The sequence below is a fragment of the Oncorhynchus mykiss genome, chromosome 5, assembly GCF_013265735.2.
Source record: "Oncorhynchus mykiss isolate Arlee chromosome 5, USDA_OmykA_1.1, whole genome shotgun sequence".
Classification (NCBI taxonomy): Eukaryota; Metazoa; Chordata; class Actinopteri; order Salmoniformes; family Salmonidae; genus Oncorhynchus; species Oncorhynchus mykiss.
In genome coordinates, this window is record NC_048569.1 from 63338154 (window position 1) to 63360414 (window position 22261).

General features: G+C 45.9%; 1 protein-coding gene across 10 annotated transcripts in view; it reads left to right on the plus strand.

Moving 5' to 3' along the window:
- unc13a (unc-13 homolog A (C. elegans)) overlaps positions 1 to 22261 on the plus strand; it is a 53677-nt gene that overhangs the window by 15615 nt on the left and 15801 nt on the right. For 6 of the 10 annotated variants that reach the window (XM_036978040.1, XM_036978044.1, XM_036978042.1 and 3 more), the window contains 25 exons: positions 243 to 333; positions 1979 to 2025; positions 2308 to 2392; positions 4026 to 4031; positions 4623 to 4697; positions 4831 to 5050; positions 6375 to 6602; positions 7163 to 7304; positions 7499 to 7668; positions 8521 to 8636; positions 9570 to 9733; positions 9934 to 10087; positions 10244 to 10312; positions 13853 to 13942; positions 14190 to 14324; positions 14991 to 15124; positions 15239 to 15324; positions 15626 to 15752; positions 16015 to 16111; positions 16835 to 16978; positions 17104 to 17181; positions 17311 to 17388; positions 17679 to 17767; positions 18348 to 18497; positions 18845 to 18968. In XM_036978040.1, coding sequence (XP_036833935.1) covers positions 243 to 333; positions 1979 to 2025; positions 2308 to 2392; positions 4026 to 4031; positions 4623 to 4697; positions 4831 to 5050; positions 6375 to 6602; positions 7163 to 7304; positions 7499 to 7668; positions 8521 to 8636; positions 9570 to 9733; positions 9934 to 10087; positions 10244 to 10312; positions 13853 to 13942; positions 14190 to 14324; positions 14991 to 15124; positions 15239 to 15324; positions 15626 to 15752; positions 16015 to 16111; positions 16835 to 16978; positions 17104 to 17181; positions 17311 to 17388; positions 17679 to 17767; positions 18348 to 18497; positions 18845 to 18968 — 2899 coding nt within the window. Of the gene's footprint in view, positions 1 to 242; positions 334 to 1978; positions 2026 to 2307; positions 2393 to 4025; positions 4032 to 4622; positions 4698 to 4830; positions 5051 to 6374; positions 6603 to 7162; positions 7305 to 7498; positions 7669 to 8520; positions 8637 to 9569; positions 9734 to 9933; positions 10088 to 10243; positions 10313 to 13852; positions 13943 to 14189; positions 14325 to 14990; positions 15125 to 15238; positions 15325 to 15625; positions 15753 to 16014; positions 16112 to 16834; positions 16979 to 17103; positions 17182 to 17310; positions 17389 to 17678; positions 17768 to 18347; positions 18498 to 18844; positions 18969 to 20565; positions 20572 to 22261 lie in introns of all 10 variants that reach the window. The other 4 variants (XM_036978039.1, XM_036978043.1, XM_036978041.1 and 1 more) reach the window with 1 other exon arrangement.

Here is a 22261-nt window from a genome sequence, read left to right on the forward strand (position 1 = left end):
CCTCAACCATCCACGTCTGTAGTTATATAGTAATGCTGTCCTGACACCATTGTCTGCTACGCTATTACCACAACTATTTACTACAACTTTCCCCTCTACACATTACGTTGTACTACAATAGACTTTTATTACTATCCACTACTGCCTTTAAAACAGAGCGAAGTTCGATCATTTTCTACCATCTAAGTATCTTCACAATTAATGAGCACCAGTCTGAAATCCCCTGTACATTTCCCTCCCAGCTATCAAAGGCCCATCATGGAGCCTGGACCAGACCGGGCCAGGGCCAACTGGCAACGGCTCTGCAGCAAGGTCCGACTACAGCTACAGCAGGTGAGACTGTGTGTGTGTGTGTGTGTGTGTGTGTGTGTGTGTGTACGTGGGGTGTGTGTACGTGGGGTGTGTGTGTGTGTGTACGTGGGGAGTTTGTGTGTGTTTGTGTGTGTGTGTGTGTGTGTGTGTGTGTGTGTGTGTGTGTGTGTGTGTGTGTGTGTGTGTACGTGGGGTGTGTGTGTGTGTGTACGTGGGGAGTTTGTGTGTGTTTGTGTGTGTGTGTGTGTGTGTGTGTGTGTGTGTGTGTGTTTGTGTGTGTGTACGTGCGACATGGACTCAGAGTTAGATGTAAGTAACAGTAAACGGAAATCTTTCTCCCTCCATTTAGTAGGATGTTACGTTTCATATAATATTAATTTGTGAATGTCCATCATCCATTTTGTATGATATGTTATGAATTATATTTTATATGATATGTTATGAATTATATTTTGTATAATATGTTACAAATTCCACTTTATTGTGGTTAAAATTGGCTAGGTGGCTAACGTTAGCTAGGCTAAGGGTTAAGGTTAGGAGAAGGGTTAGCTAACACGCTAAGTAGTTGCAAAGTAGCTAAAACGTAGTAAATAGTTGCAAGGTTGCTAATTAGCCAAAATACTAAAGTTGTCCATGATGTGATTCAAACACGCAACCTTTGGGTTGCTAGACATTTGCGTTAATGCGCTCACCCATCCTCCCCGACCAACAGCCTTCCTTTCATTTTAACCTTCTTTCTTATGTGACCAAATGTAACATATCATTCAAATTTTAGTTCCCCAGATTTCCATTTACTATGTTATGTCTAGTCTATGAGACCAGGCTGGTGCAGGTGGGTGTGTATGGATGGACCTTCTATGTGGCTGCCTGCTATGTTTCTCACCATAATGCTGTCACTCCTTCATATGTCCCTGCCCTGAAATGTATCTTCTGACATCTGTGCCCCTTCAGTTTAGTTTCATTCACTTCTTAATCATTAATTCCAGTTTATATTACCCTTTTAAGTTGTGATCCAGTGGTTGTTTTAGCCTGGCTTTATTTTGTCAAGATAATTTGTATTTGTTTACCCCTGTTTGTGTGCCATTTCATTTGTTTTCTTTTCAGTTTTGTTTTTGCCACCCCATAGCGATATGCATGTTGTCCGTTCTGATGGGCCAGGGCTGGAAACGACTGCCAGGTGGGTGTGTCCGTGGTTGCTTGTGAGCGCTGCTGGTGACAATAACGTGAATGTCAGTGTTGTTGTGCCGTGCTCTGAACACACAGAGAGATAAGGAGCACGTCTTCCTGTTAGAGCACAGATAGAATTACTGGAATGTTACTGCAGATAAGGATCTGTCACAAATCCACTTTCAACCATGGCCTTCAAACACAAAGGCCTCCCCACTGACGTCAATGGACAGTGAAATCACCCGAGGCAACGCCCTCTTGTCTCTCTTCCATGTTTTATGGCTGACATTAAGGACTGTTTTCTGCCCAATTAAACACATCCTTCTTGATTTTATATTAATAAACTGTGGGAGACTCAATCTTTGTTATTGTGGCGGGACAGACAGGGGCAGATATGTGATGTACTACGACCTAATAAAACCATTTCGAGGCATACTATGTGCCAATCACTCCTCACCCTCTCACCCTGTCTCACCCTGTCTCACCCGTCTCTCCACAGGCTCGAGGGGAGTCGGTTGGGATTTGCTCTCTGTTGCTATCAGCAGGGTAAGTGTCTGTCACGATCACACCCACAAGTATGCTAATAAAGCTTCACAACATGAAATAAGAACAAAACTGCATGACATTTTGAGTAAATAATTGGAGTGTAGTTTGTCCCAGATCTGTTTGTGTTGCAAATGGCCATTGTCATACAAACATGGCTATATAGCACAAACAGATCTGGGACCAGGTTTGTTCCTGTAATTTACAGTGTGTTTATGTGTTAGTGGTGGAAGGGGATGTTGTGATAATAGGAGTGCTGTGTTTATGGGGTTTCTCCCCATGCAGGGTGGGTGGGGCGTTGTATAGCATCGACAGCATGCCGGACCTCCGCAAGAGGAAAGCCATGCCTCTGGTCAGGGACCTGGTCAGTGTAAGTCCTGACCACTTACTAAATATAGTCACTCGACATTCACCCCTTCTCTCTCTCTCTCTCTCTCTCTCTCTCTCTCTACTCTCTTTCTTTCTTTCTTCCCCCCTTCTTTCCTTGTTGTGCCCTGAGGGGGACGACCCTGCCCTTCTGTCTCTACTTGAAGAACCCAGAGTCAGGGGTCTCAGATGGCCACTGAGGCCTGCCTTGGAGAGGCTGTCAGACTCTAGCCCTCCACACCTCCCAGGGAGCGTCACTCTGTCCTCTCCTCTCTCTGACTGCTCACCCTGGGGGTGTGGTATGTTAACCAATGGGATGCTAGATGAGAGTGGAGAAAATAATCCTGGATAGTTATATCCTGCTGTACTGTACGTGAACACTCATAGAAAAAAAGTGTTCTTTGGCTGTCCCCTAGGAGAACCCTTTTTGGTTCCAAGTAGAATCCTTTTTGGTTCCAGGTAGAACCAATTTTGGTTTCAAGTATAACCCTTTTTGGTTCCGGGTAGAACCCTTTAGGGTTCTATGTAGAACCCTCTGTGGAAAGGGTTATACATAGAACCCAGAAGGTTCAACCTGGAACTTAAAGGGTTCTACCTGGAGCCAAAAAGGGTTCTTCGAAGGGTTATCTTATGGGACTGCCAAATAACCATTTTAGGTTCTAGATAGCACCTTTTTTTCTAAGAGTATAGCTGTCTTTATCTGTCCCGTTAAAGATTGAATAGAGTAGATTATACAGAGGAATAGTACCATTGTTGGGCTCCAGCTGGAGTAATGGCAGAGCAGAGTGTTTAAGTAGCTGTCAAAGCAGGTGCTTACTAGGCTATTAAACTCACACCAAATAGATGGCCTTGTCCTTGTTCTATCCATCCTTGCCAATTGATCTGATTTCCAAGTTTTGAGTTGAATAGCTCTGATAAGCTGAAGGCCTGCCAGACTATACTGCCAGCTCAGCGCTCAGGTGGCTCGGCTCCAACGTGAGCTGTAATGAAGAATTACCATTCCGGACAAAATAGCTCAGCACTTTGTTTCTATGAATCCAGCTTACTGTCACACTGTACACCCCCCCACACACACACACACGCACGCATACACACACACTAACTGCCTGAGTCTGATTCATCCAGACCAGGTAATGTGCTGAGTGGAACCGAATCTGAATGTGCAACAAAGCCAGACTAATATTCAGCCAGTGTTCTCAGACACAGAAGTATGTGCAGGACGATGGCTCTCTCTCCTAATGCTGACTACCTCTCTCTCTCTCAGACAGTGTCCTAACTCTCTGTGTTTTAATGGTGTCTATCCTTCAACATTGCTAAGGAAGTACATTCATTTCCCACTCTGTCGCTAAGGGCCTTTGTCCTAGCCGTGTACAAAGTTGTTTACATGCCTCGTTTTCATCTTGTGTGATTTATAGGTCTAGACACTGGATGAAACCCAGTGTTTCATCAACAAAATCATCGAGTTATTTATCCTTTCCCTTGGCTAATTTATCACCGCCACCCTGTATCTGTTTTGAAATCACCCCTATGCCACTGTGGCCATGTTTGTGACTGTAGCTATAAAGTTGTTTTGACATGCCCCTTTTAACACTTGTTTCTCGTTCTGCTTCCTCCTTCCTTCACATGCACGGTCACAGGCTATGGTGAGTAACACTGGGTTCCAAATGAAAAGGGAATGTTGGAGCACTTTCATTTCAGATACCCACGACCCCTTGTTTCTTATATCAACACTTGGGGAGAATACAGCTGGACTGCATTATGCCCTATTGGCTTAGACTGCATTATGCCCTATTGGCTTAGACTGCATTATGCCCTATTGGCTTAGACTGCATTATGCCCTATTGGCTTAGACTGCATTATGCCCTATTGGCTTAGACTGCATTATGCCCTATTGGTTTAGACTGCATTATGCCCTATTGGTTTAGACTGCATTATGCCCTATTGGTTTAGACTGCATTATGCCCTATTGGTTTAGACTGCATTATGCCCTATTGGTTTAGATGCATACTGAGATGTATTCTGATCCAAACTATGTTGAAAGATGTTAAAGTATGTATCAACAGAAGTATACTTCCCTCTTTGAGTAAAATCGAAGTTGTTACTTTGTTTTAAAAGCCCTTATTGAATGTATTTCAATCACAGTATGCACCGAACTACTATATTTCAAACGTATCTCTTCTTTCATTGTCATCCACTCCATCCTTTATTTTACTCCCCTTCCTGGCCTACCTCAGTCCCTGGCTCAGAACTCCAGGAAGGCAGGGATTACATCAGCCATGGCGTCCAGCACTCTCAATAACGAGGAACTGGTGCGTTTCTGGCTCTTTCTTTTCTCTATTCACACTATATGCAGCTAGTTTTTCTCTCTCTCCATGTACTCATAGATTCCACTAAGTCTCTGACTATAACTCCTCTCTCTTCTTCTGTTTCCTTCTCTTGTAGAAGAGCCATGTGTACAAGAAGACTCTACAGGCTCTGATCTACCCCATCTCCTGCACCACGCCCCATAACTTTGAGGTGTGGACGGCCACCACGCCCACCTACTGCTATGAGTGTGAGGGGCTGCTGTGGGGTATCGCCCGCCAGGGCATGAGATGCACCGAGTGTGGGGTCAAATGTCACGATAAGTGCCAGGACCTGCTCAACGCTGACTGCCTGCAAAGTAAGTAGCGCCATGTTGATGTTGCTCAGTGAGTTGTAAAGTTTTCTTCAGTTGGTGCTAAAACATAATATAGCGGTGAGACATGAAAAATAAAGTTGGGAAAAAATAGTTTCGAGGTTTGTAGTAACTAGCAACACCAAACGTGTGAGGTTACTTCTGTAATGGACCTTACCGACCGCTGCTTTGGATAAGAGGGTTATTAACTAAAAGGCTCCTTTGACTGTTGTACTTCAGACTCTGCCCTCAATTCTCCTACATCTCTCATCCCACTCTGCTTGTCCTCCTCCCTCTTATTCGCTCATCCCACTCTGCTTGTCCTCCTCCCTCTCATTCTCTCATCCCACTCTGCTTGTCCTCCTCCCTCTTATTCTCTCATCCCACTCTGCTTGTCCTCCTCCCTCTTATTCTCTCATCCCACTCTGCTTGTCCTCCTCCCTCTTATTCTCTCATCCCACTCTGCTTGTCCTCCTCCCTCTTATTCTCTCATCCCACTCTGCTTGTCCTCCTCCCTCTTATTCTCTCATCCCACTCTGCTTGTCCTCCTCCCTCTTATTCTCTCATCCCACTCTGCTTGTCCTCCTCCCTCTTATTCTCTCATCCCACTCTGCTTGTCCTCCTCCCTCTTATTCTCTCATCCCACTCTGCTTGTCCTCCTCCCTCTTATTCTCTCATCCCACTCTGCTTGTCCTCCTCCCTCTTATTCTCTCATCCCACTCTGCTTGTCCTCCTCCCTCTTATTCTCTCATCCCACTCTGCTTGTCCTCCTCCCTCTTATTCTCTCATCCCACTCTGCTGTCTCAGACACTCTCTATCTTGTTTGGTTTTTCTGGAAAGGAAATGAAAAGCCATTTGTCTTTCCTTGACATCCTCTCCACCTTTCCAACTCTTCATGGGCGTTTCACAGGTCTGCAGATACTGCCAGAGTACTCATCCATAAATCATACTGCATACTCTGTCTCACAGTGTTCTGATGATGGGGCACATTTGCTCTTATAGATCAAATCAAGATTTATTTGAACTGCATTTAAAATTGCAACGTACTTTACAGCAAAACAAAAAAATGCAGGATAAGAAGTTTTAAAAAACAACAGAAGGCAATAAAAGAGATGAATAAAAGAACAATAAAACAAAGATAACAGTAAAATCTGTGTTTATAGATGCCATGGTTTATGTTATGCATCCTTCGTATACGTTCATCCAATATTTATCCCATTCAACCCAATGAAAACTGTTCATGACCTCCATGCAGCATCACAAAAACCTTCTAATTTCTAATGTAACTCAATAAATAAAATCTGACCTTCATCGCTCTTGTCTACCTCAGGGGCAGCGGAGAAGAGTTCTAAGCATGGGGCGGAGGACCGAACCCAGAACATCATCATGGTACTGAAGGACAGGATGAAGATCCGGGAGAGGAACAAGCCGGAGATCTTTGAGCTGATCCAGGAGGTGTTTGCCATGGTCAAAGCCACTCACGTCACCTACATGAAGCAGATCAAACAGAGTGTACTGGACGGCACCTCCAAGTGGTCGGCCAAGATCAGCATCACAGGTGAGAGAGAGAGGGGGGAAGATACCAGGGCTTCAGAGTTGGAGTGCTGATCTAGGACCAGGTCTGCGCTATCAGAATCACAAAAATAATCTTATTCATTATGATGTAAAAAGATAAACAAGCAGAGTCCTATTCTGAGACCCTTTGTGAATTGTATGAGTCCAGAACCATTCATTTGTAAAGCTCTGGCAGATGCCATTGGGTGTCTGACTCCATCACGAGTCACGACACACATCATCCCCCTCTGTCTCCTCTTGTTTGTTTGCGTTCCAGTTCTGTTTGTTGTAAAGGTCATACTGTGCTGTAGACCGTTGAGCCACTGTCTGACACAAAGGAGACAGATTAGATAAATCCCTTGAACGGCCATATGAGGAGGGATTAGAGATATCCGTCTGTAGGTAGGAAAGGCAAATAATCTGAATAGGTCAATGGGAGTATGTGGGAGGGCGAACTCTCTCCACTTAGCCTCTTAAACTAGACGTCTGTTTAAACAAGCTATGCTCCAGCCAGACTGACCACCTGATGCTGTCGCCTGTCCCCTCCCCCTGTCCCCTCCACAGTGCTGTGTGCTCAGGGCCTTCAGGCCAAGGATAAAACTGGCACGAGTGACCCTTATGTCACGGTCCAGGTGGGCAAGACCAAGAAGAGGACCAAGACTATCTACGGCAACCTCAACCCTGTCTGGGAGGAGAACTTCCACTTGTGAGTACTATAAGAGAGAGAAAGTACTAGACTGAAATGACATTGAAGGTTGTGTATTCACAGGTTATGAATGGGTCACAATTAATGCATATGTCCAACTCTGAACCCATGTGAATAGATGGGATTGGTGGGTCCCTCAAGCAGGAAACGACATAGTGGCGTCTTCCTGTTTCTCTCTCTCTTTCTCCCTGTAGTGAGTGCCACAACTCCTCGGACCGGATCAAGGTGCGGGTGTGGGACGAGGATGATGACATCAAGTCTCGGGTGAAACAGAAGTTCAAGAGGGAGTCAGATGACTTCCTGGGTCAGACCATCATTGAGGTCCGCACGCTGAGCGGAGAGATGGACGTCTGGTACAACCTGGGTAAGTAGGGGAAAGACCTGGGTCATTTGGGGAAAGACCTGGGTCATTTGGGGAAAGACCTGGGTCATTTGGGGAAAGACCTAGGTCATTTGGGGAAAGACCTGGGTCATTTGGGGAAAGACCTGGGTTAGTAGGGGAAAGACCTGGGTCATTAGGGGAACGACCTGGGTCATTAGGGGAAAGACCTGGGTGGGTAGGGGAAAGACCTGGGTCAGTAGGGGAAAGACCTGGGTCAGTAGGGGAAAGACCTGGGTCAGTAGGGGAAAGACCTGGGTCAGTAGGGGAAAGACCTGGGTCAGTAGGGGAAAGACCTGGGTCAGTAGGGGAAATACCTGGGTCAGTAGGGGAAAGACCTGGGTCAGTAGGGGAAAGACCTGTGTCAGTTGGGGAAAGACCTGGGTCAGTAGGGGAAAGACCTGGGTCAGTAGGGGAAAGACCTGGGTCAGTAGGGGAAAGACCTGGGTCAGTAGGGGAAAGACCTGGGTCAGTAGGGGAAAGACCTGGGTCAGTAGGGGAAAGACCTGGGTCAGTAGGGGAAATACCTGGGTCAGTAGGGGAAAGACCTGGGGAAACATTCACTTTGTTGATGTTCTACTTGTAATTCTAATACTATGTGTCAATTAATCCCATAAGGGATTGTTTGCAAACTGGCGATTTAACATGAAAATAAAATGTCATTAATTAAAACCAAATCATTGAGTCCATAAAATGACTTTCTAGGTATCCATTAGATGAGGCACATTTGGTGAACTAATTTGGGTGAAAGGTTGAGGACTTTAATAAAGATAGTTATTGTTATGTTGACTCTAATATGTGTTGACTGAGACTCTTGTCTTTTGTCCCTCTCTGCAGACAAGCGTACAGACAAGTCAGCTGTGTCTGGTGCCATCAGGATGCACATCAATGTAGAGATCAAAGGAGAGGAAACAGTCGCTCCATATCATGTCCAATACACCTGTCTGCACGAGGTAAGCTCTGTGTGTGTGTGTGTGTGTGTGTGTGTGTGTGTGTGTGTGTGTGTGTGTGTGTGTGTGTGTGTGTGTGTGTGTGTGTGTGCATGCCTTCATGTGGCAAGTGAGATTAATGAGCCCAGTCATCTTGTTTCATTTAGCTGACTGATGTAGCAGTCGTTCATTGAAGTGGCCGTTACAGATGAATCAGAAGTTAATATCCCATAAAAGTGTCACCGTCTGCATTGCTCAATCAACATTAAGACCACATCAGATATGAAATACCACAGATATTAGTTCTCCCTCTGACCTTCTTCAAATATGGAATGATCTACCATAGTTATTCTAAATGAGCATTGCCCTATATCAGAGTTCTCCAAGTTCTGTGAGCCCAATAGTTTTTTCGTTTTTTCCCCTTAATTTTATTTGTATTCTATTGTTGGACATAAAAGACTAAAATAAACACTGTAAATAGATGATCTGTAGCAAATTCTCTTAATCTCCACAATGGCTTAACACATTGTAATGGTGAGTCGTCACACTGCGTGATTCTGATCCTTCTGTACTCTCTAAGCCCAAATAGACAAACACAATTTTGCAAATGAACTGCAATTTTTAAAGGCAGCAGTTGACTAGGTCTTTTTCATTTGTTTCAATTTGCATGAAGAATTTGAACATGAAATCAACTTGATCCATTTCTAATGAAAGTCGTGTGATGAATGGCGGCCCAGGCCTGAATGAATAATTCAAATGAACAACCCTCTGATCACCGAGCAGTCAGTCAGTTATAGAGTGTGACGTGCTCTGCTCTGCTCTCCTGCTCAGACATACTCACACTGAGATCGTAATGACATCTCCCTGTATTCAGCCACTTTAGCCACTTCAACTCATTGAAATCATAGTCTGGATTGAATAACCCATGCATTTCTCTCCCTCCCTCTCTCTCCCCAGAACCTCTTCCACTTTGTCACAGATGTGCAGAGCTCTGGCGTTGTGAAGATTCCTGACGCTAAAGGGGATGATGCGTGGAAGGTGTACTTTGATGAGACTCCTCAGGAGATAGTGGATGAGTTTGCCATGCGCTACGGAGTGGAATCCATCTACCAGGCTATGACGTGAGCTCCAATGTACCCTGTCACTTAGTAATAGCATACACATTGCCCGATTGTAATGTGTTGAGAGGACACATGGTGTACGGTTGTGTTTAGGACGATATTGGGGTATAACATCACAAGGGAAATACACGGGCCTTTATAGGAGTCCGCTTCATATATACCACAGTGATCATGTTTATGCCGTGTGTGTTCTCCCACAGTCACTTTGCCTGCCTGTCGTCTAAGTACATGTGCCCGGGGGTTCCCGCGGTAATGAGTACCCTGCTGGCCAACATCAATGCCTACTACGCCCACACCACCCAGGCCACCAACAACGTGTCGGCCTCCGACCGCTTCGCCGCATCCAACTTCGGGGTGAGTCGCCCCAAATTAATGAGGGGTGAATGGAGACAGAAAATATAATGCAATGCCTCAACCCAGTGTTAAAGGTGAGCCAATGGATATGCTAGCTGTTAGGCTAATGTGTTGTGGTGTGTTTTAACCCCCCCCCCCCCCCCCTTTTTTTTACAGAAAGAACGATTTGTGAAGCTCCTGGACCAACTCCACAACTCTCTGAGGATTGATCTGTCCATGTACCGGGTACTACTGTTGACCTTCACTCTTCTATTTGTCTCTGTTTGCTTTTCTATCTGTGTCCTTACCTACCCTTATTTACCTCTTTCTCATTCAATCTAGCTCTCTTTCTCTCTTTCTCTCTCTCTTTCTATCTCTCTCTCTTTCTCTCTCTCTTTCTCTCTTTCTCTCTTCTTTCTCTCTCTTTCTCTCTTTCTCTCTTTCTCTCCTCTCTTTCTCTCTTTCTCTCTCTTTCTCTCTCTTTCTCTCTCTTTCTTTCTCTCTCTCTCTCTCTCTCTCTCTCTCTCTCTCTCTTTCTCTCTTTCTCTCTTTCTCTCCTTTCTTTCTCTCTTTCTCTCTTTCTCTCTTTCTCTCTTTCTCTCTTTCTCTCTCTTTCTCTTTCTTTCTCTCTCTCTCTCTCTCTCTCTCTCTCTCTCTCTTTCTCTTTCTCTTTCTCTCTCTCTTTCTCTGTGTGTGATGTGAGAAAGAAGGCTGATGTGTTAATTGGGCTGGCAGCTCCTCATACACACAGGGTCAGTGAGGTGAAGAGCTGAGGGTTTTAATTTAGTCTGGAGTCAGTGGAAGAGACTGAGACTGCTGCTTCTGCACTACCGCATTGGCCAGTTTATACAACATAGTCTGCACACACACACACACATACACACACATCACACACACACACACCTCACTGTGGATCTACAGTTGAGTCGGAAGTTTATATGCACTTATTTTGGAGTCATTAAAACTCGTTTTTCAACCACTCCACAAATTTCTTGTAAACAAACTATAATTTTGGCAAGTCAGTTAGGACATCTACTTTGTGCATGACACAAGTCATTTTTCCATCAATTGTTTACAGACAGATTATTTCACTTACAATTCACTGTATCACAATTCCAGTGGGTCAGAAGTTTACATACACTAAGTTGACTGTGCCTTTAAACAGCTTGGAAAATTCCAGAAAATGATGTCATGGCTTTAGAAGCTTCTGATAGGCTAATTGACATAATTTGAGTCATTTGGAGGTGTATCTGTGGATGTATTTCAAGGCCTACCTTCAAACTCAGTGCCTCTTTGCTTGACATCATGGGGAAATCAAAAGAAATCAGCCAAGACCTCAGAAAAAAATTGTAGACCTCCACAAGTGTGGTTCATCCTTGGGAGTACCACGTTCATCTGTACAAACAAGCAAGCATAAACACCATGGGACCACGCAGCCGCCCTACCGCTCAGGAAGGAGACACCTTCTGTCTCCTAGAGATGACCGTACTTTGGTGCAAAAGTGAAAATCATTCCCAGAACAACAGCAAAGGACCTTCTGAAGATGCTGGAGGAAACAGGAACAAAAGTATCTATATCCACAGTCAAACGAGTCCTATATCGACATAACCTGAAAGGCTCCTCAGCAAGGAAAAAGCCACTTCTCCAAAACCGCCATAAAAAGCCAGACTACGGTTTGCAACTGCACACGAGGACAAAGATCGTAATTTTTAGAGAAATGTCCTCTGGTCTGATGAAACAAACATAGAACTGTCTGGCCATAATGACCATTGTTATGTTTGGAGGAAAAATGGGGAGGCTTTGAGCCAAAGAACACCATCCTAACCGTGAAGCACGGGGGTGGCTGCATCATGTTGTGGGGGTGCTTTGCTGTAGGAGGGACTGGTGCACTTCACAAAATAGATGGCATAATGAGGGAGGAAAATTATGTAGATATATTGAAGCAACATCTCAAGACATCAGTCAGGAAGTTAAAGCTTGGTCGCAAATGGGTCTTCCAAATGGACAATGACCTTAAGCATACTTCCAAATTTGTGGCAAAATGTCTTAAGGACAACAAAGTCAAGGAATTGGAGTGGCCATCACAAAGCCCTGACCTCAATCACATAGAAAGTTTGTGGGCAGAACTGAAAAAGCGTGTGCGAGCAAGGAGGCCTACAAACCTGACTCAGTTACACCAGCTCTGTCAGGAGGAATGGGCTAAAATTCCCACAACTTATTGTGGGAAGCTTGTGGAAGGCTACCCGAAACGTTAAGCAATTTAAAGCTAATGCTACCAAATACTAATTGAGTGTATGTATACTTCTGACCCACTGGGAATGTGATGAAGGGAATAAAAGCTGAAATAAATCATTCTCTCTACTATTATTCTGACATGTCACATTCTTAAAATAAAGTGGTGATCCTAAGACAGGGAATTTTTACTAGGATTAAATGTCAGGAATTGTGATAAACTGAGTTTAAATGTATTTGGCGATGGTGTATGGTAACTTCTGTCTGCAGCCATGAAGTGCTTTGAAAGGCTGGTCATGGCTCACATCAACACCATTATCCCAGAAACCCTAGACCCACTTCAATTTGCATACCGCCCAAACAGAAACACAGATGATGCAATCTCTATTGCACTCCACACTGCCCTTTCCCACCTGGACAAAAGGAACACCTATGTGCGAATGGGCCGCCCTCACATGGTAAGGGTAGGTAACAACACATCCGCCACTCTGATCATCAACTCAGGGGCCCCTCAGGGGTGCGTGCTCAGTCCCCTCCTGTACTCCCTCTTCACTCATGACTGCACGACCAGGGACAACGCCTGCGCCTGATCACCGACAACGATGAAACAGTCTATAGGGAGGAGGTCAGAGACCTGGCAGTGTGGTGCCAGGACCACAACCTCTCCCTCAATGTGATCAAGACAAAGGATATGTTTGTGGACTACAGGAAAAAGAGGACTGAGCACAGGTTGAGAGCTTCAAGTTCCTTGGTGTCCACATCATCAACAAACTAACATGGTCCAAGCACACCATGACAGTCGTGAAGAGGGCAGCACAAAACCTATTCCCCCTCAGGAGACTGAAAAGATTTGGCATGGGTCTTCAGATCCTCAAAAGGTTCTACAGCTGCACCATCGAGAGCATTGCCCTGACTGGTTGCTATGGCAACTGCTCGGCCTCCAACCGCAAGGCATTACAGAGGGTAGTGCGAACTGCCCAGTACATCACTGGGGCCAAACTTCCTGCCATCCAGGACCTCTATACCAGACGGTGTCAGAGGAAGGCCCTAAGAATTGTCAAAGACTCCAGCCACCCTAGTCATAAACTGTTCTCTCTGCTACCGCACGGCAAGCGGTACTGGAGCCCCAAGTCTAGGTCCAAGAGGCTTCTAAACAGCTTCTACCCCCAAGCTATAAGACTCCTGAACATCTAATCAAATGGCTACCCAGACTATTTGCATTGCCCCCCTCTTTTACACCGCTGCTACTCTCTGTTATCATCTATGCATAGTCACTTTAATAACCCTACCTTCATGTACATACTACCTCAACTAACTGGTGCCCCCGCACATTGACTCTGTACGGGTACCCCCCTGTATATAGTCTTGCTATTGTTATTTTACTGCTGCTCTTTAATTATTTGTTACTTTTATTTCTTATCCGTATTTTTTAAACTGCATTGTTGGTTAGGGGCTCGTAAATAAGCATCTCACTGTAAGGTTGTTGTATTCGGCGCATGTGACTAATAAAATGTGATTTTTGATCTGATTTGCTCTATTCTCTGTGTGTAACAGAATAACTTCCCAGCCAGCAGTTCTGAGAGGCTGCAGGACCTCAAGTCTACTGTGGACCTGCTCACCAGCATCACCTTCTTCAGGATGAAGGTAACTCTCTCTTTACATCTTCCTCAGCTTGGATCGCCTCTGCTTTGCTCTGGTCAATACATGTTCCTCTACTCGTATTCTTTACTCTGTTGGTGCCACATGTCTCTATTCTTGTTTGCACTGTACAGTATCGCTACACTACGTGCTCTTATCAGACATCCATCTTCACTGAGTTCCTTTGACTGAGTGTGGTTGTATGGGGCTTTCTTAGTCTGAGGATCCTCTCTCTGTCTGTGACTGTCCTCAGGTCCAGGAGCTACAGAGTCCCCCCAGAGCCAGTCAGGTGGTGAAGGACTGTGTCAAGGCCTGTCTCAACTCCACCTATGAATACATCTTCAATAACTGTCACGAGCTCTACAGCCGGGAGTACCAGACAGATCCGGTAGGCTGTGTGCGCGCGTGCGTGTGCGCGCGCGTGCGTGCGTGTGTGTGTGTGTGTGTGTGCGTGTGTGTGTGTGCGCGTGTGCGTGTGTGTGTGTGTGTGTGTGTGTGTGTGTGTGTGCGCTCTGTGACGGTGTGTGTGTGTCTCTGTCCGTGTCATTAACACCTCAGGCTGGTCTCCATCAAGCCTGTACAGGATTTAGATAGGGATTTACAAGCCTTGGTTTTGCCTCATTAAAGTGGCACGATTCATTCGGACTCCCTTCATGAATTTCAAAAGCAAATTTTTCCTTTTGAATAAAACCTTCCATCCTGAGGGGCCCATATTTTGTTGAATTCTTTGCTAGATAATTCTTCATTTTGAACCCCTGCGGTGGTAGGAATACTTTTTTCTGACTGTCAGCTCTTTCCAAAGGACTAAACCATGTACATGTGGTTTGATGGGTTCATCAGCTCATTAGAGTTGAGCGGTAGCGATGAGAGAGATAATGGACAAACTATTGAGCAAAATAGAGGAGAGTCAGAATGGGGTTGAATCCTGACTTGATATCTGCACAATTCAAACTCTTGATTAACTTGAAACTCTTGAGTTATGTCTGCATGTTAAGCTACGATAGTAGCCAATGTGAAAGTATCCCAGTGACTCAGTGTGTTTTGTTTTATCCAGGCCAAGCCAGGAGTGGATCACCCAGAAGAGCAGGGTCCCAGCATCAAGAACCTGGACTTCTGGTCCAAACTCATCACCCTCATCGTGTCCATCATAGAAGAGGACAAGAACTCCTACACACCCTGCCTCAACCAGTGAGTCTGTCCCTCTCTTTCTCTGAGTCTCTTTGTCTCGCTGTCTCTCTCTCTTTGTCTCTCTCCTCTACATCAATACATAACTCTGTGTTTCTTACCGTCTACAACGCGTAGGTTTCCTCAGGAGCTCAACGTGGGTAAAATCAGTGCCGAGGTGATGTGGAACCTGTTTGCTCAGGATATGAAGTATGCCATGGAGGGTGAGCACTGAATGAAGTCGCACCATCCTCACCAGTGGTTTAGCTCTGTCCTAACAGTCTTAGTCTCTTCTTCTGTTTTTATGGGGCTGTCAGGGTGCGTTTACAAGCAGATATGACACTATTGGCACTGAGGCGGTTTGCCAGAGCATAAGGGCTTTTCTCGATTAGCCTGTTAGCGCTACATGGCGGAGAATAGATCACCCCTCTGGGCTCATTTGCTCTTTAATTAAGAGCTTTGTCTTTCCTCTCTCTCTCTTTCTCTCATTTTCTCTCTCCCCTCTCTCGTTCTTCTCTCTCTCAGAGCATGAAAAGAACCGGCTGTGTAAGAGTGCGGATTACATGAACCTGCATTTTAAAGTCAAGTGGCTTTACAACGAGTACTGCAAAGACCTGCCCTTCTTCAAGAGTCGTGTGCCCGAGTACCCGGCGTAAGTGCCACCCTGTGCCATGATGACACACACACACTCACATTAACACACACGTATGCATGCATGCAGGCATACACAAGCAGGCACACACTCTCACACACACACATACACACGCACACACACAAAACACTTCCCGTCTGGTACTGTACAGCACAGCCCATAAGCAAGACCAGATGGACTCTACAGCCACAGAAGTTGTTTGAAATGAAAACTTCCAGTGGGGTCGACTCATATCAAACCACCCCCGTGTGATGTCTCCTAGGTGGTTTGAGCCGTTTGTCATCCAGTGGTTGGACGAGAATGAGGAAGTGTCTCGAGACTTCCTGCACGGTGCGCTGGAGAGGGACAAAAAAGACGGGGTAAACTTTTCCACTTCTCCTCCTCAGCTCCTCAAAATGCAAGTGCTGAGTCACATTGGTTGTGGCAGAATTAAAGTACTCCCTTCCTTTGTCGCTTCCTCATTTTACCATCCTAGTTATCAGGCAGACTTCTCATCCTCTCCCTTTCCTGCACTCATTAAAGACTTCCCTGAGACAATGGAATCCAAAGCACAAAAAGTTGAGAAAGTGTTGAGAGAGACTATAAAGATATTTGCTCAGACTGCTCTCATGTAGGGAGTTAGAGCTTGACTGTACCAACCTGTGGATTAATGAGTCATGTTCTCATTACCCAGCAACCTCTGGGAACCGCCACAGACCGGCCGTCTACCCTGTCTGGTCTGCTGTCCGGCTTCAAACAACCCTAGAGATCCTCGAACCAGACCACAACAATCATGTTTATTTATGCTCTCAGAGCTCAGTGGTCCTGCAGCCCTCACAACATCTCTCTTCCCCTCCCTCTTTCATATACTCCATCTCTCAAACCTCTCCCTTTATTCCACCCCCCCCCTCTCTCTCTCCCTCTCTCTCCCCTGATGTTAACAATCTGTGGCCTCTGTCCCTCAGTCAAAAATGTCTCCCTACTTTTCTCCCCTTCTCTTCACTCTCTTCTCTTCCTCTCTTCCTTCCCCTCCCTCCCCAGTCTCTCTCTCCTCCCTCCCCAGTCTCTTAATGCTCTCTCTCCTCTCCTCTCTTCCCCTCCAGTTCCAGGTAACGTCGGAACATGCTCTGTTCTCCTGCTCTGTGGTGGACGTCTTCTCTCAGCTCAACCAGAGCTTCGAGATCATCCGCAAGCTGGAGTGTCCCGACCCCCAGATCGTAGGCAACTATATGAAACGATTTGCTAAGGTACACTACAGTAATCTACACACTAATACCCACTTCCTTAATGGCTGCATGGTGATAAGCTGAGCCAGCATGCCCAGTCACAGAGACAGTGGTTGGCATACTCCTATCGCCTTCTCTCTCCTCAGACCATCGGTAACGTTCTCCTGTCCTACGCTGACATCATCTCCAAGTGCTTTGCTAACTACGTCAACATGGAGAAAGTGGTGAGTGGCCAATGACTCGACATGGCACATGTTGTATGGGGATGCACTACAGTACAGTGCTTGTGCATTTCAGTGAAAATGTGCGATATTTGGATAGTGTAGTTGATAATGACTTTGTGTTGTTTGCAGCCATGCATCCTGATCAACAACATCCAGCAGCTCAGAGTTCAACTGGAGAGGATGTTTGAGGCCATGGGAGGAAAGGACGTGAGTGGGTCTCTTTTCCCTGTTTTCCCCCAGCCCAGGCTGTATCTGACTGTGTATGTGTTGAGAGTGTCTCTGTGTGTGTGTGTGTGTGTCTCTGTGTGTTAGCCTGTCTCAGTGACCAGGTTTCTCTGCTCAGGGCATCTATTCTCCGAGACCGTCTGTTTGTTGGGGAATGTTTCCGTGTGCCCGCTGAGAGCTCTGTGTGAGAGCCCCGGTGCTCTGCCAGTCTCACTGTTACTTTTTCCCTCTCCCTGTGTGTGTGTCTGTGTGTGTGTCTATGTGTGTTTCAGCTGTGCAAAGAGGCCAGTGACTTCCTGAAAGACCTGCAGGTGAAGCTGAATACTGTGATGGATGATCTCAGCAGGATCTTTTCTGTCAGGTGAGCTGGGCACACTGCTGGGCACACTGTTGGGCACACTGGTGGGCACACTGCTGGGCACACTGCTGGGCACACTGCTGGGCACACTGGTGGGCACGCTGCTGGGTACGCTGGTGGGCACGCTGGTGGGCACACTGGTGGGTACACTGGTGGGCACACTGCTGGGTACGCTGGTGGGCACACTGCTGGGTACGCTGCTGGGTACACTGGTGGGCACACTGCTGGGCACACTGCTGGGCACACTGCTGGGTACACTGCTGGGCACACTGGTGGGCACACTGGTGGGCACACTGCTGGGCACACTGGTGGGCACACTGCTGGGTACGCTGGTGGGCACGCTGGTGGGCACACTGGTGGGCACACTGCTGGGTACACTGCTGGGCACACTGCTGGGCACACTGGTGGGCACTGCCAGGCAACAGTCAGCCATGCAAACTACCCATACATGCCTACTCCAATATGTCTTTCATTAATATCACAGTGCCTTTCTCTCCTGGTAAAATGTTTGGTCTCATCTGAATATGTCAAAATGGTTACATTTTAATCACGTTACGTCTCCTGTGTGTCTGTTTGTGTGTAGTTTCCAGCCGCAGATTGAGGACAACGTGAAACAGATGGGAGACATCCTTGGCCAGGTGAAGGGGACCAACGTGGGGGCTAACAACTGCAGTAGCGTGGCCCAGGACGCTGACAATGTGCTGCAGCCCATCATGGACTTCCTGGACAGCAAGTGAGTGACAGAGATGTTGCTAATCACTTTTTGGCAGCAGTGTCTCTTTCTGCCGTTGTCTTTCTTTTTTCCCAGTCTCTTTCGATTTAGCCGTCTGTCTTATTTTCTCTCTTCCTATGTCTGTCGCTCTTTCGGTTCTGTATATTTCGCTCCAGTTCTTGTAAATCTTGGGTGGAGCTCTATGTTGGACTCCCTTCTGTCGTTCATTATTCCTCTCTCTCTCTCCTCTCTCTCTCTCTCTCTGTTTCTCTCTCTCTCTCTCTCTCTCTCTCTCTCTCTGTTTCTCTCTCTCTCTCTCTCTCTCTCTCTCTCTCTCTCTCTCTCTCTCTCTCTCTCTCTCCTGTCAGCCTGACGCTGTTTGCTAAGATCTGTGAGAAGACGGTGCTGAAACGTGTTCTGAAGGAGCTGTGGAAACTGGTGATGAACACCATGGAGAAGACTATCGTCCTACCCCCTCTCACCGACCAGACGGTACGAACACCCACCCCTCTGAGCACACACGTACTTATGCACTACATGCTCACGCTCACACACACACTAACATGCACACACTCACACACACTGACATGCACACACTCACACACACACACACACTAACATGCATACACACACACACACACACACACACAAACACACACACACACACACACACACACACACTAACATGCACACACACACTAACATGCACACACACACTAACATGCACACACCCACACACACTAACATGCACACACTCACACACACACTAACATGCATACACTCACACACACACACAAACACACCGACATGCACACACACACACACACACACACACTAACATGCACACACTCACACATACACACACTGACATGCACATCGTCTCACATACTTCAATGCACACACACAGCCCACACTGCCAACACTACCCACAATGCCAACTGCTACACAGGCACAAGCCACCTCTCAGTATGGGATGGGAACCAAGACAGATCAGAGTTATTTTTAGTCAAGGCACTCTGCTCTGATATGTGGTATGTGAATATTTGATCTGTTCTGAGGAGGACTTCAACATTTGGTACAGTGAAGACTCTCCCACAGTGAGCAGCCAGGACAGCTATTAGACAGGATGAGGAGTAGGGTTGAGATGGCAGGCATTTTGTCTACATTATAAAATGGCTCCTCTGCTTACACTGTAAGGATAAATAGATCAGATTAGTGATTAAGATTAGCCTGATACGCCCCTCTCCCCAGCCCCCACGCCCACATACAAAAAGACCCCAACTCTTCCATTCACTCGATGGATTTAGGTGAAACCCAAAAGTGGGATGGAGTGCATCATATCATTCTAACCCCAGCTCATGGCTGCTCTCCAGGATAGTGCTCCTAGACACAAACTAACATCTAAACTACTTCGAACTCAAATGTAAAATAGACACACAAAAAAAGTGCAATTTGGACCCAGGATTTGCCCTCAGTTCTGAGCCTTTCATGTTGGAAAGCAGCCGGTATTTATTTTGTTTTTGATATATCTGTTCTCATTTTTATTTGGTAACAAAAGAGCCTCACATCATTCTATAGTAGTGTATGGTGGGTTAGTCCCCGGCCACTCTCTCTACTCTCCCACGGGTGCAGAGACAGGGTCCAGAGGGGGTGTTACAGTACCAGTCTCAGCTAGGGCCAGGACGATACCAGTATCACTATACTTGTTAGAATCGTGGCAAGGAAGCAAAACACAAAGCGGATTTAACTTCTTTAGGAAAAAAGCCCTAATGTTGGAAACAAACATCATTATGTTGTCAACCAGAGTCACATTTAGTTATTTTCCAAGATATAGCACACAATATGTTACATACAGCAGGTTTTTAAAGGACCAAAGAGTTTGGGCTGCTTTGTGTTTTCATTTTTGCCATGGAACATGGTATCGTCACAGCCCTAGTCTCAGTCAGTACTGTAGGTCCCTCTGGCCCTCTGCCCATCCATCTGATATGCGTGTTGCTGCTGCTTGGAGGCTTGATCTGGGGCTCTTTACAGCGTCACTGACCCTTCTTTCTGGTTATTACATCCTGCTCCCACTGCTCTTCCTCCACAGATGATTGTAAGTACGGCACTCCTGTGTGTCAGTGTGTCTGTCTGTCCCACAGTCCGTTAGTGCAAGGTGGTCAGTCCTCTGCTATATGTGGCTGCAAACTATCCCCCCCCCCACACATCCTCACTCCTCCTATTTGTCTCTCTGTCTTCTACCTGCTCTGTTGTTCCTCTCCTCCTCTCTCTGTCCTCCTCTCTTCTCCTGTCCACCTCTGTCCTTTTCTCTCTGAGGTGACAGCAGCATGGTGCATTCCTGACTGACTCAGAGAGGGCGCCGCCCTCCCCCCTACGAACCCTCCAATCGGGCAACCCCCTGCCTCCCACTGCCCCCTGCCCTGCCCCCTCTCTGTGCTCTCTCTCTCGCTCTCCTTCACACTCTCCTGTCCTTAGGAAGTGACACTTCTCTAGCTGTTGCCTTGTTCTTCTTGCATCGTGTTCCAGGACTCTACTCCTTCTATGGGTGACTGGCGTTGTGATGGTTTAATATCTGGTGCCCACCCTCTCTTCTCAGCCCCCCTCTCCACTATCTCTCCCACTCCCCCCACGTGTTCCCTGTTTGAAGTGTGTCACCCTGCCCTATGTGGGTCTGTTGCTTGCGTCTGATCTTCTCCAACTCCACTGTAGTAAGTCTCCTAGTATGTCTCTGCAGGCCTGCTGTGTTGATCTGTCCTGGTTTGGTTCCATGTCCTGTTGTTGTAGAATGATAATCACAATAACATAGTGATACTCTGAGGTATATACTTTCATATACGCTTATGGAGTTCAGGATTGGTGACATACACACGCAGTAGACATAATGTCTAAGAACACACTTCTGCTTTACCGCACAAAAACACTCTCAATGCCTAAATAAAAGCTATTTTCTGCCTTTAAGCTTTTTCCGAAATGTTTTCGTACCTGGTATGGAAAATCAAGGTTTCTGTTGATTTACTTTTATTTATTTATATTTCTAGAATATTTTAAATTTTCCTCATATTTAGAAAAATAAATGTTATATTTTGAAATGGTTTAATATCTGTTAGACATAGCTTTTCATTGTGAGATGTGTAAATGGACTCTATCTGCGGACTGGTGGAGGTACAGTTCAAGTCAGAAGTTTGGAGTGGAGTAACTAAAAGTTGTTTTTCAACCACTCCACAAATGTCTTGTCAACAAACTATAGTTTTGGCAAGTCGATTAAGACAAACAACTTTGTGCAACTTTGTGCATGACACAAGTAATTTTTCCAACAATTGTTTACAGACAGATTATTTCACTTATTATTCACTGTATCACAATTCCAGTGGGTCAGAAGTTTACATACATTAAGTTGACAGGGCCTTTAAACAGCTTGGAAAATTCCAGAAAATGATGTCATGGCTTTAGAAGCTTATGATAGGCTAATTGACATAATTTGAGTCAATTGGAGGTGTACCTGTGGATGTATGTCAATGCCTACCTTCAAACTCAGTGCCTCTTTGCTTCAAATCAAATCAAATTGTATTTGTCACATACACATGGTTAGCAGATGTTAATGCGAGTGTAGCGAAATGCTTGTGCTTCTAGTTCCGACAATGCAGTAATAACCAACGAGTAATCTAACCTAACAATTCCACAACTACTACGTTATACACACAAGTGTAAAGGGATAAAGAATATGTACATAAAGATATATGAATGAGTGATGGTACAGAACGGCATAGGCAAGATGCAGTAGATGG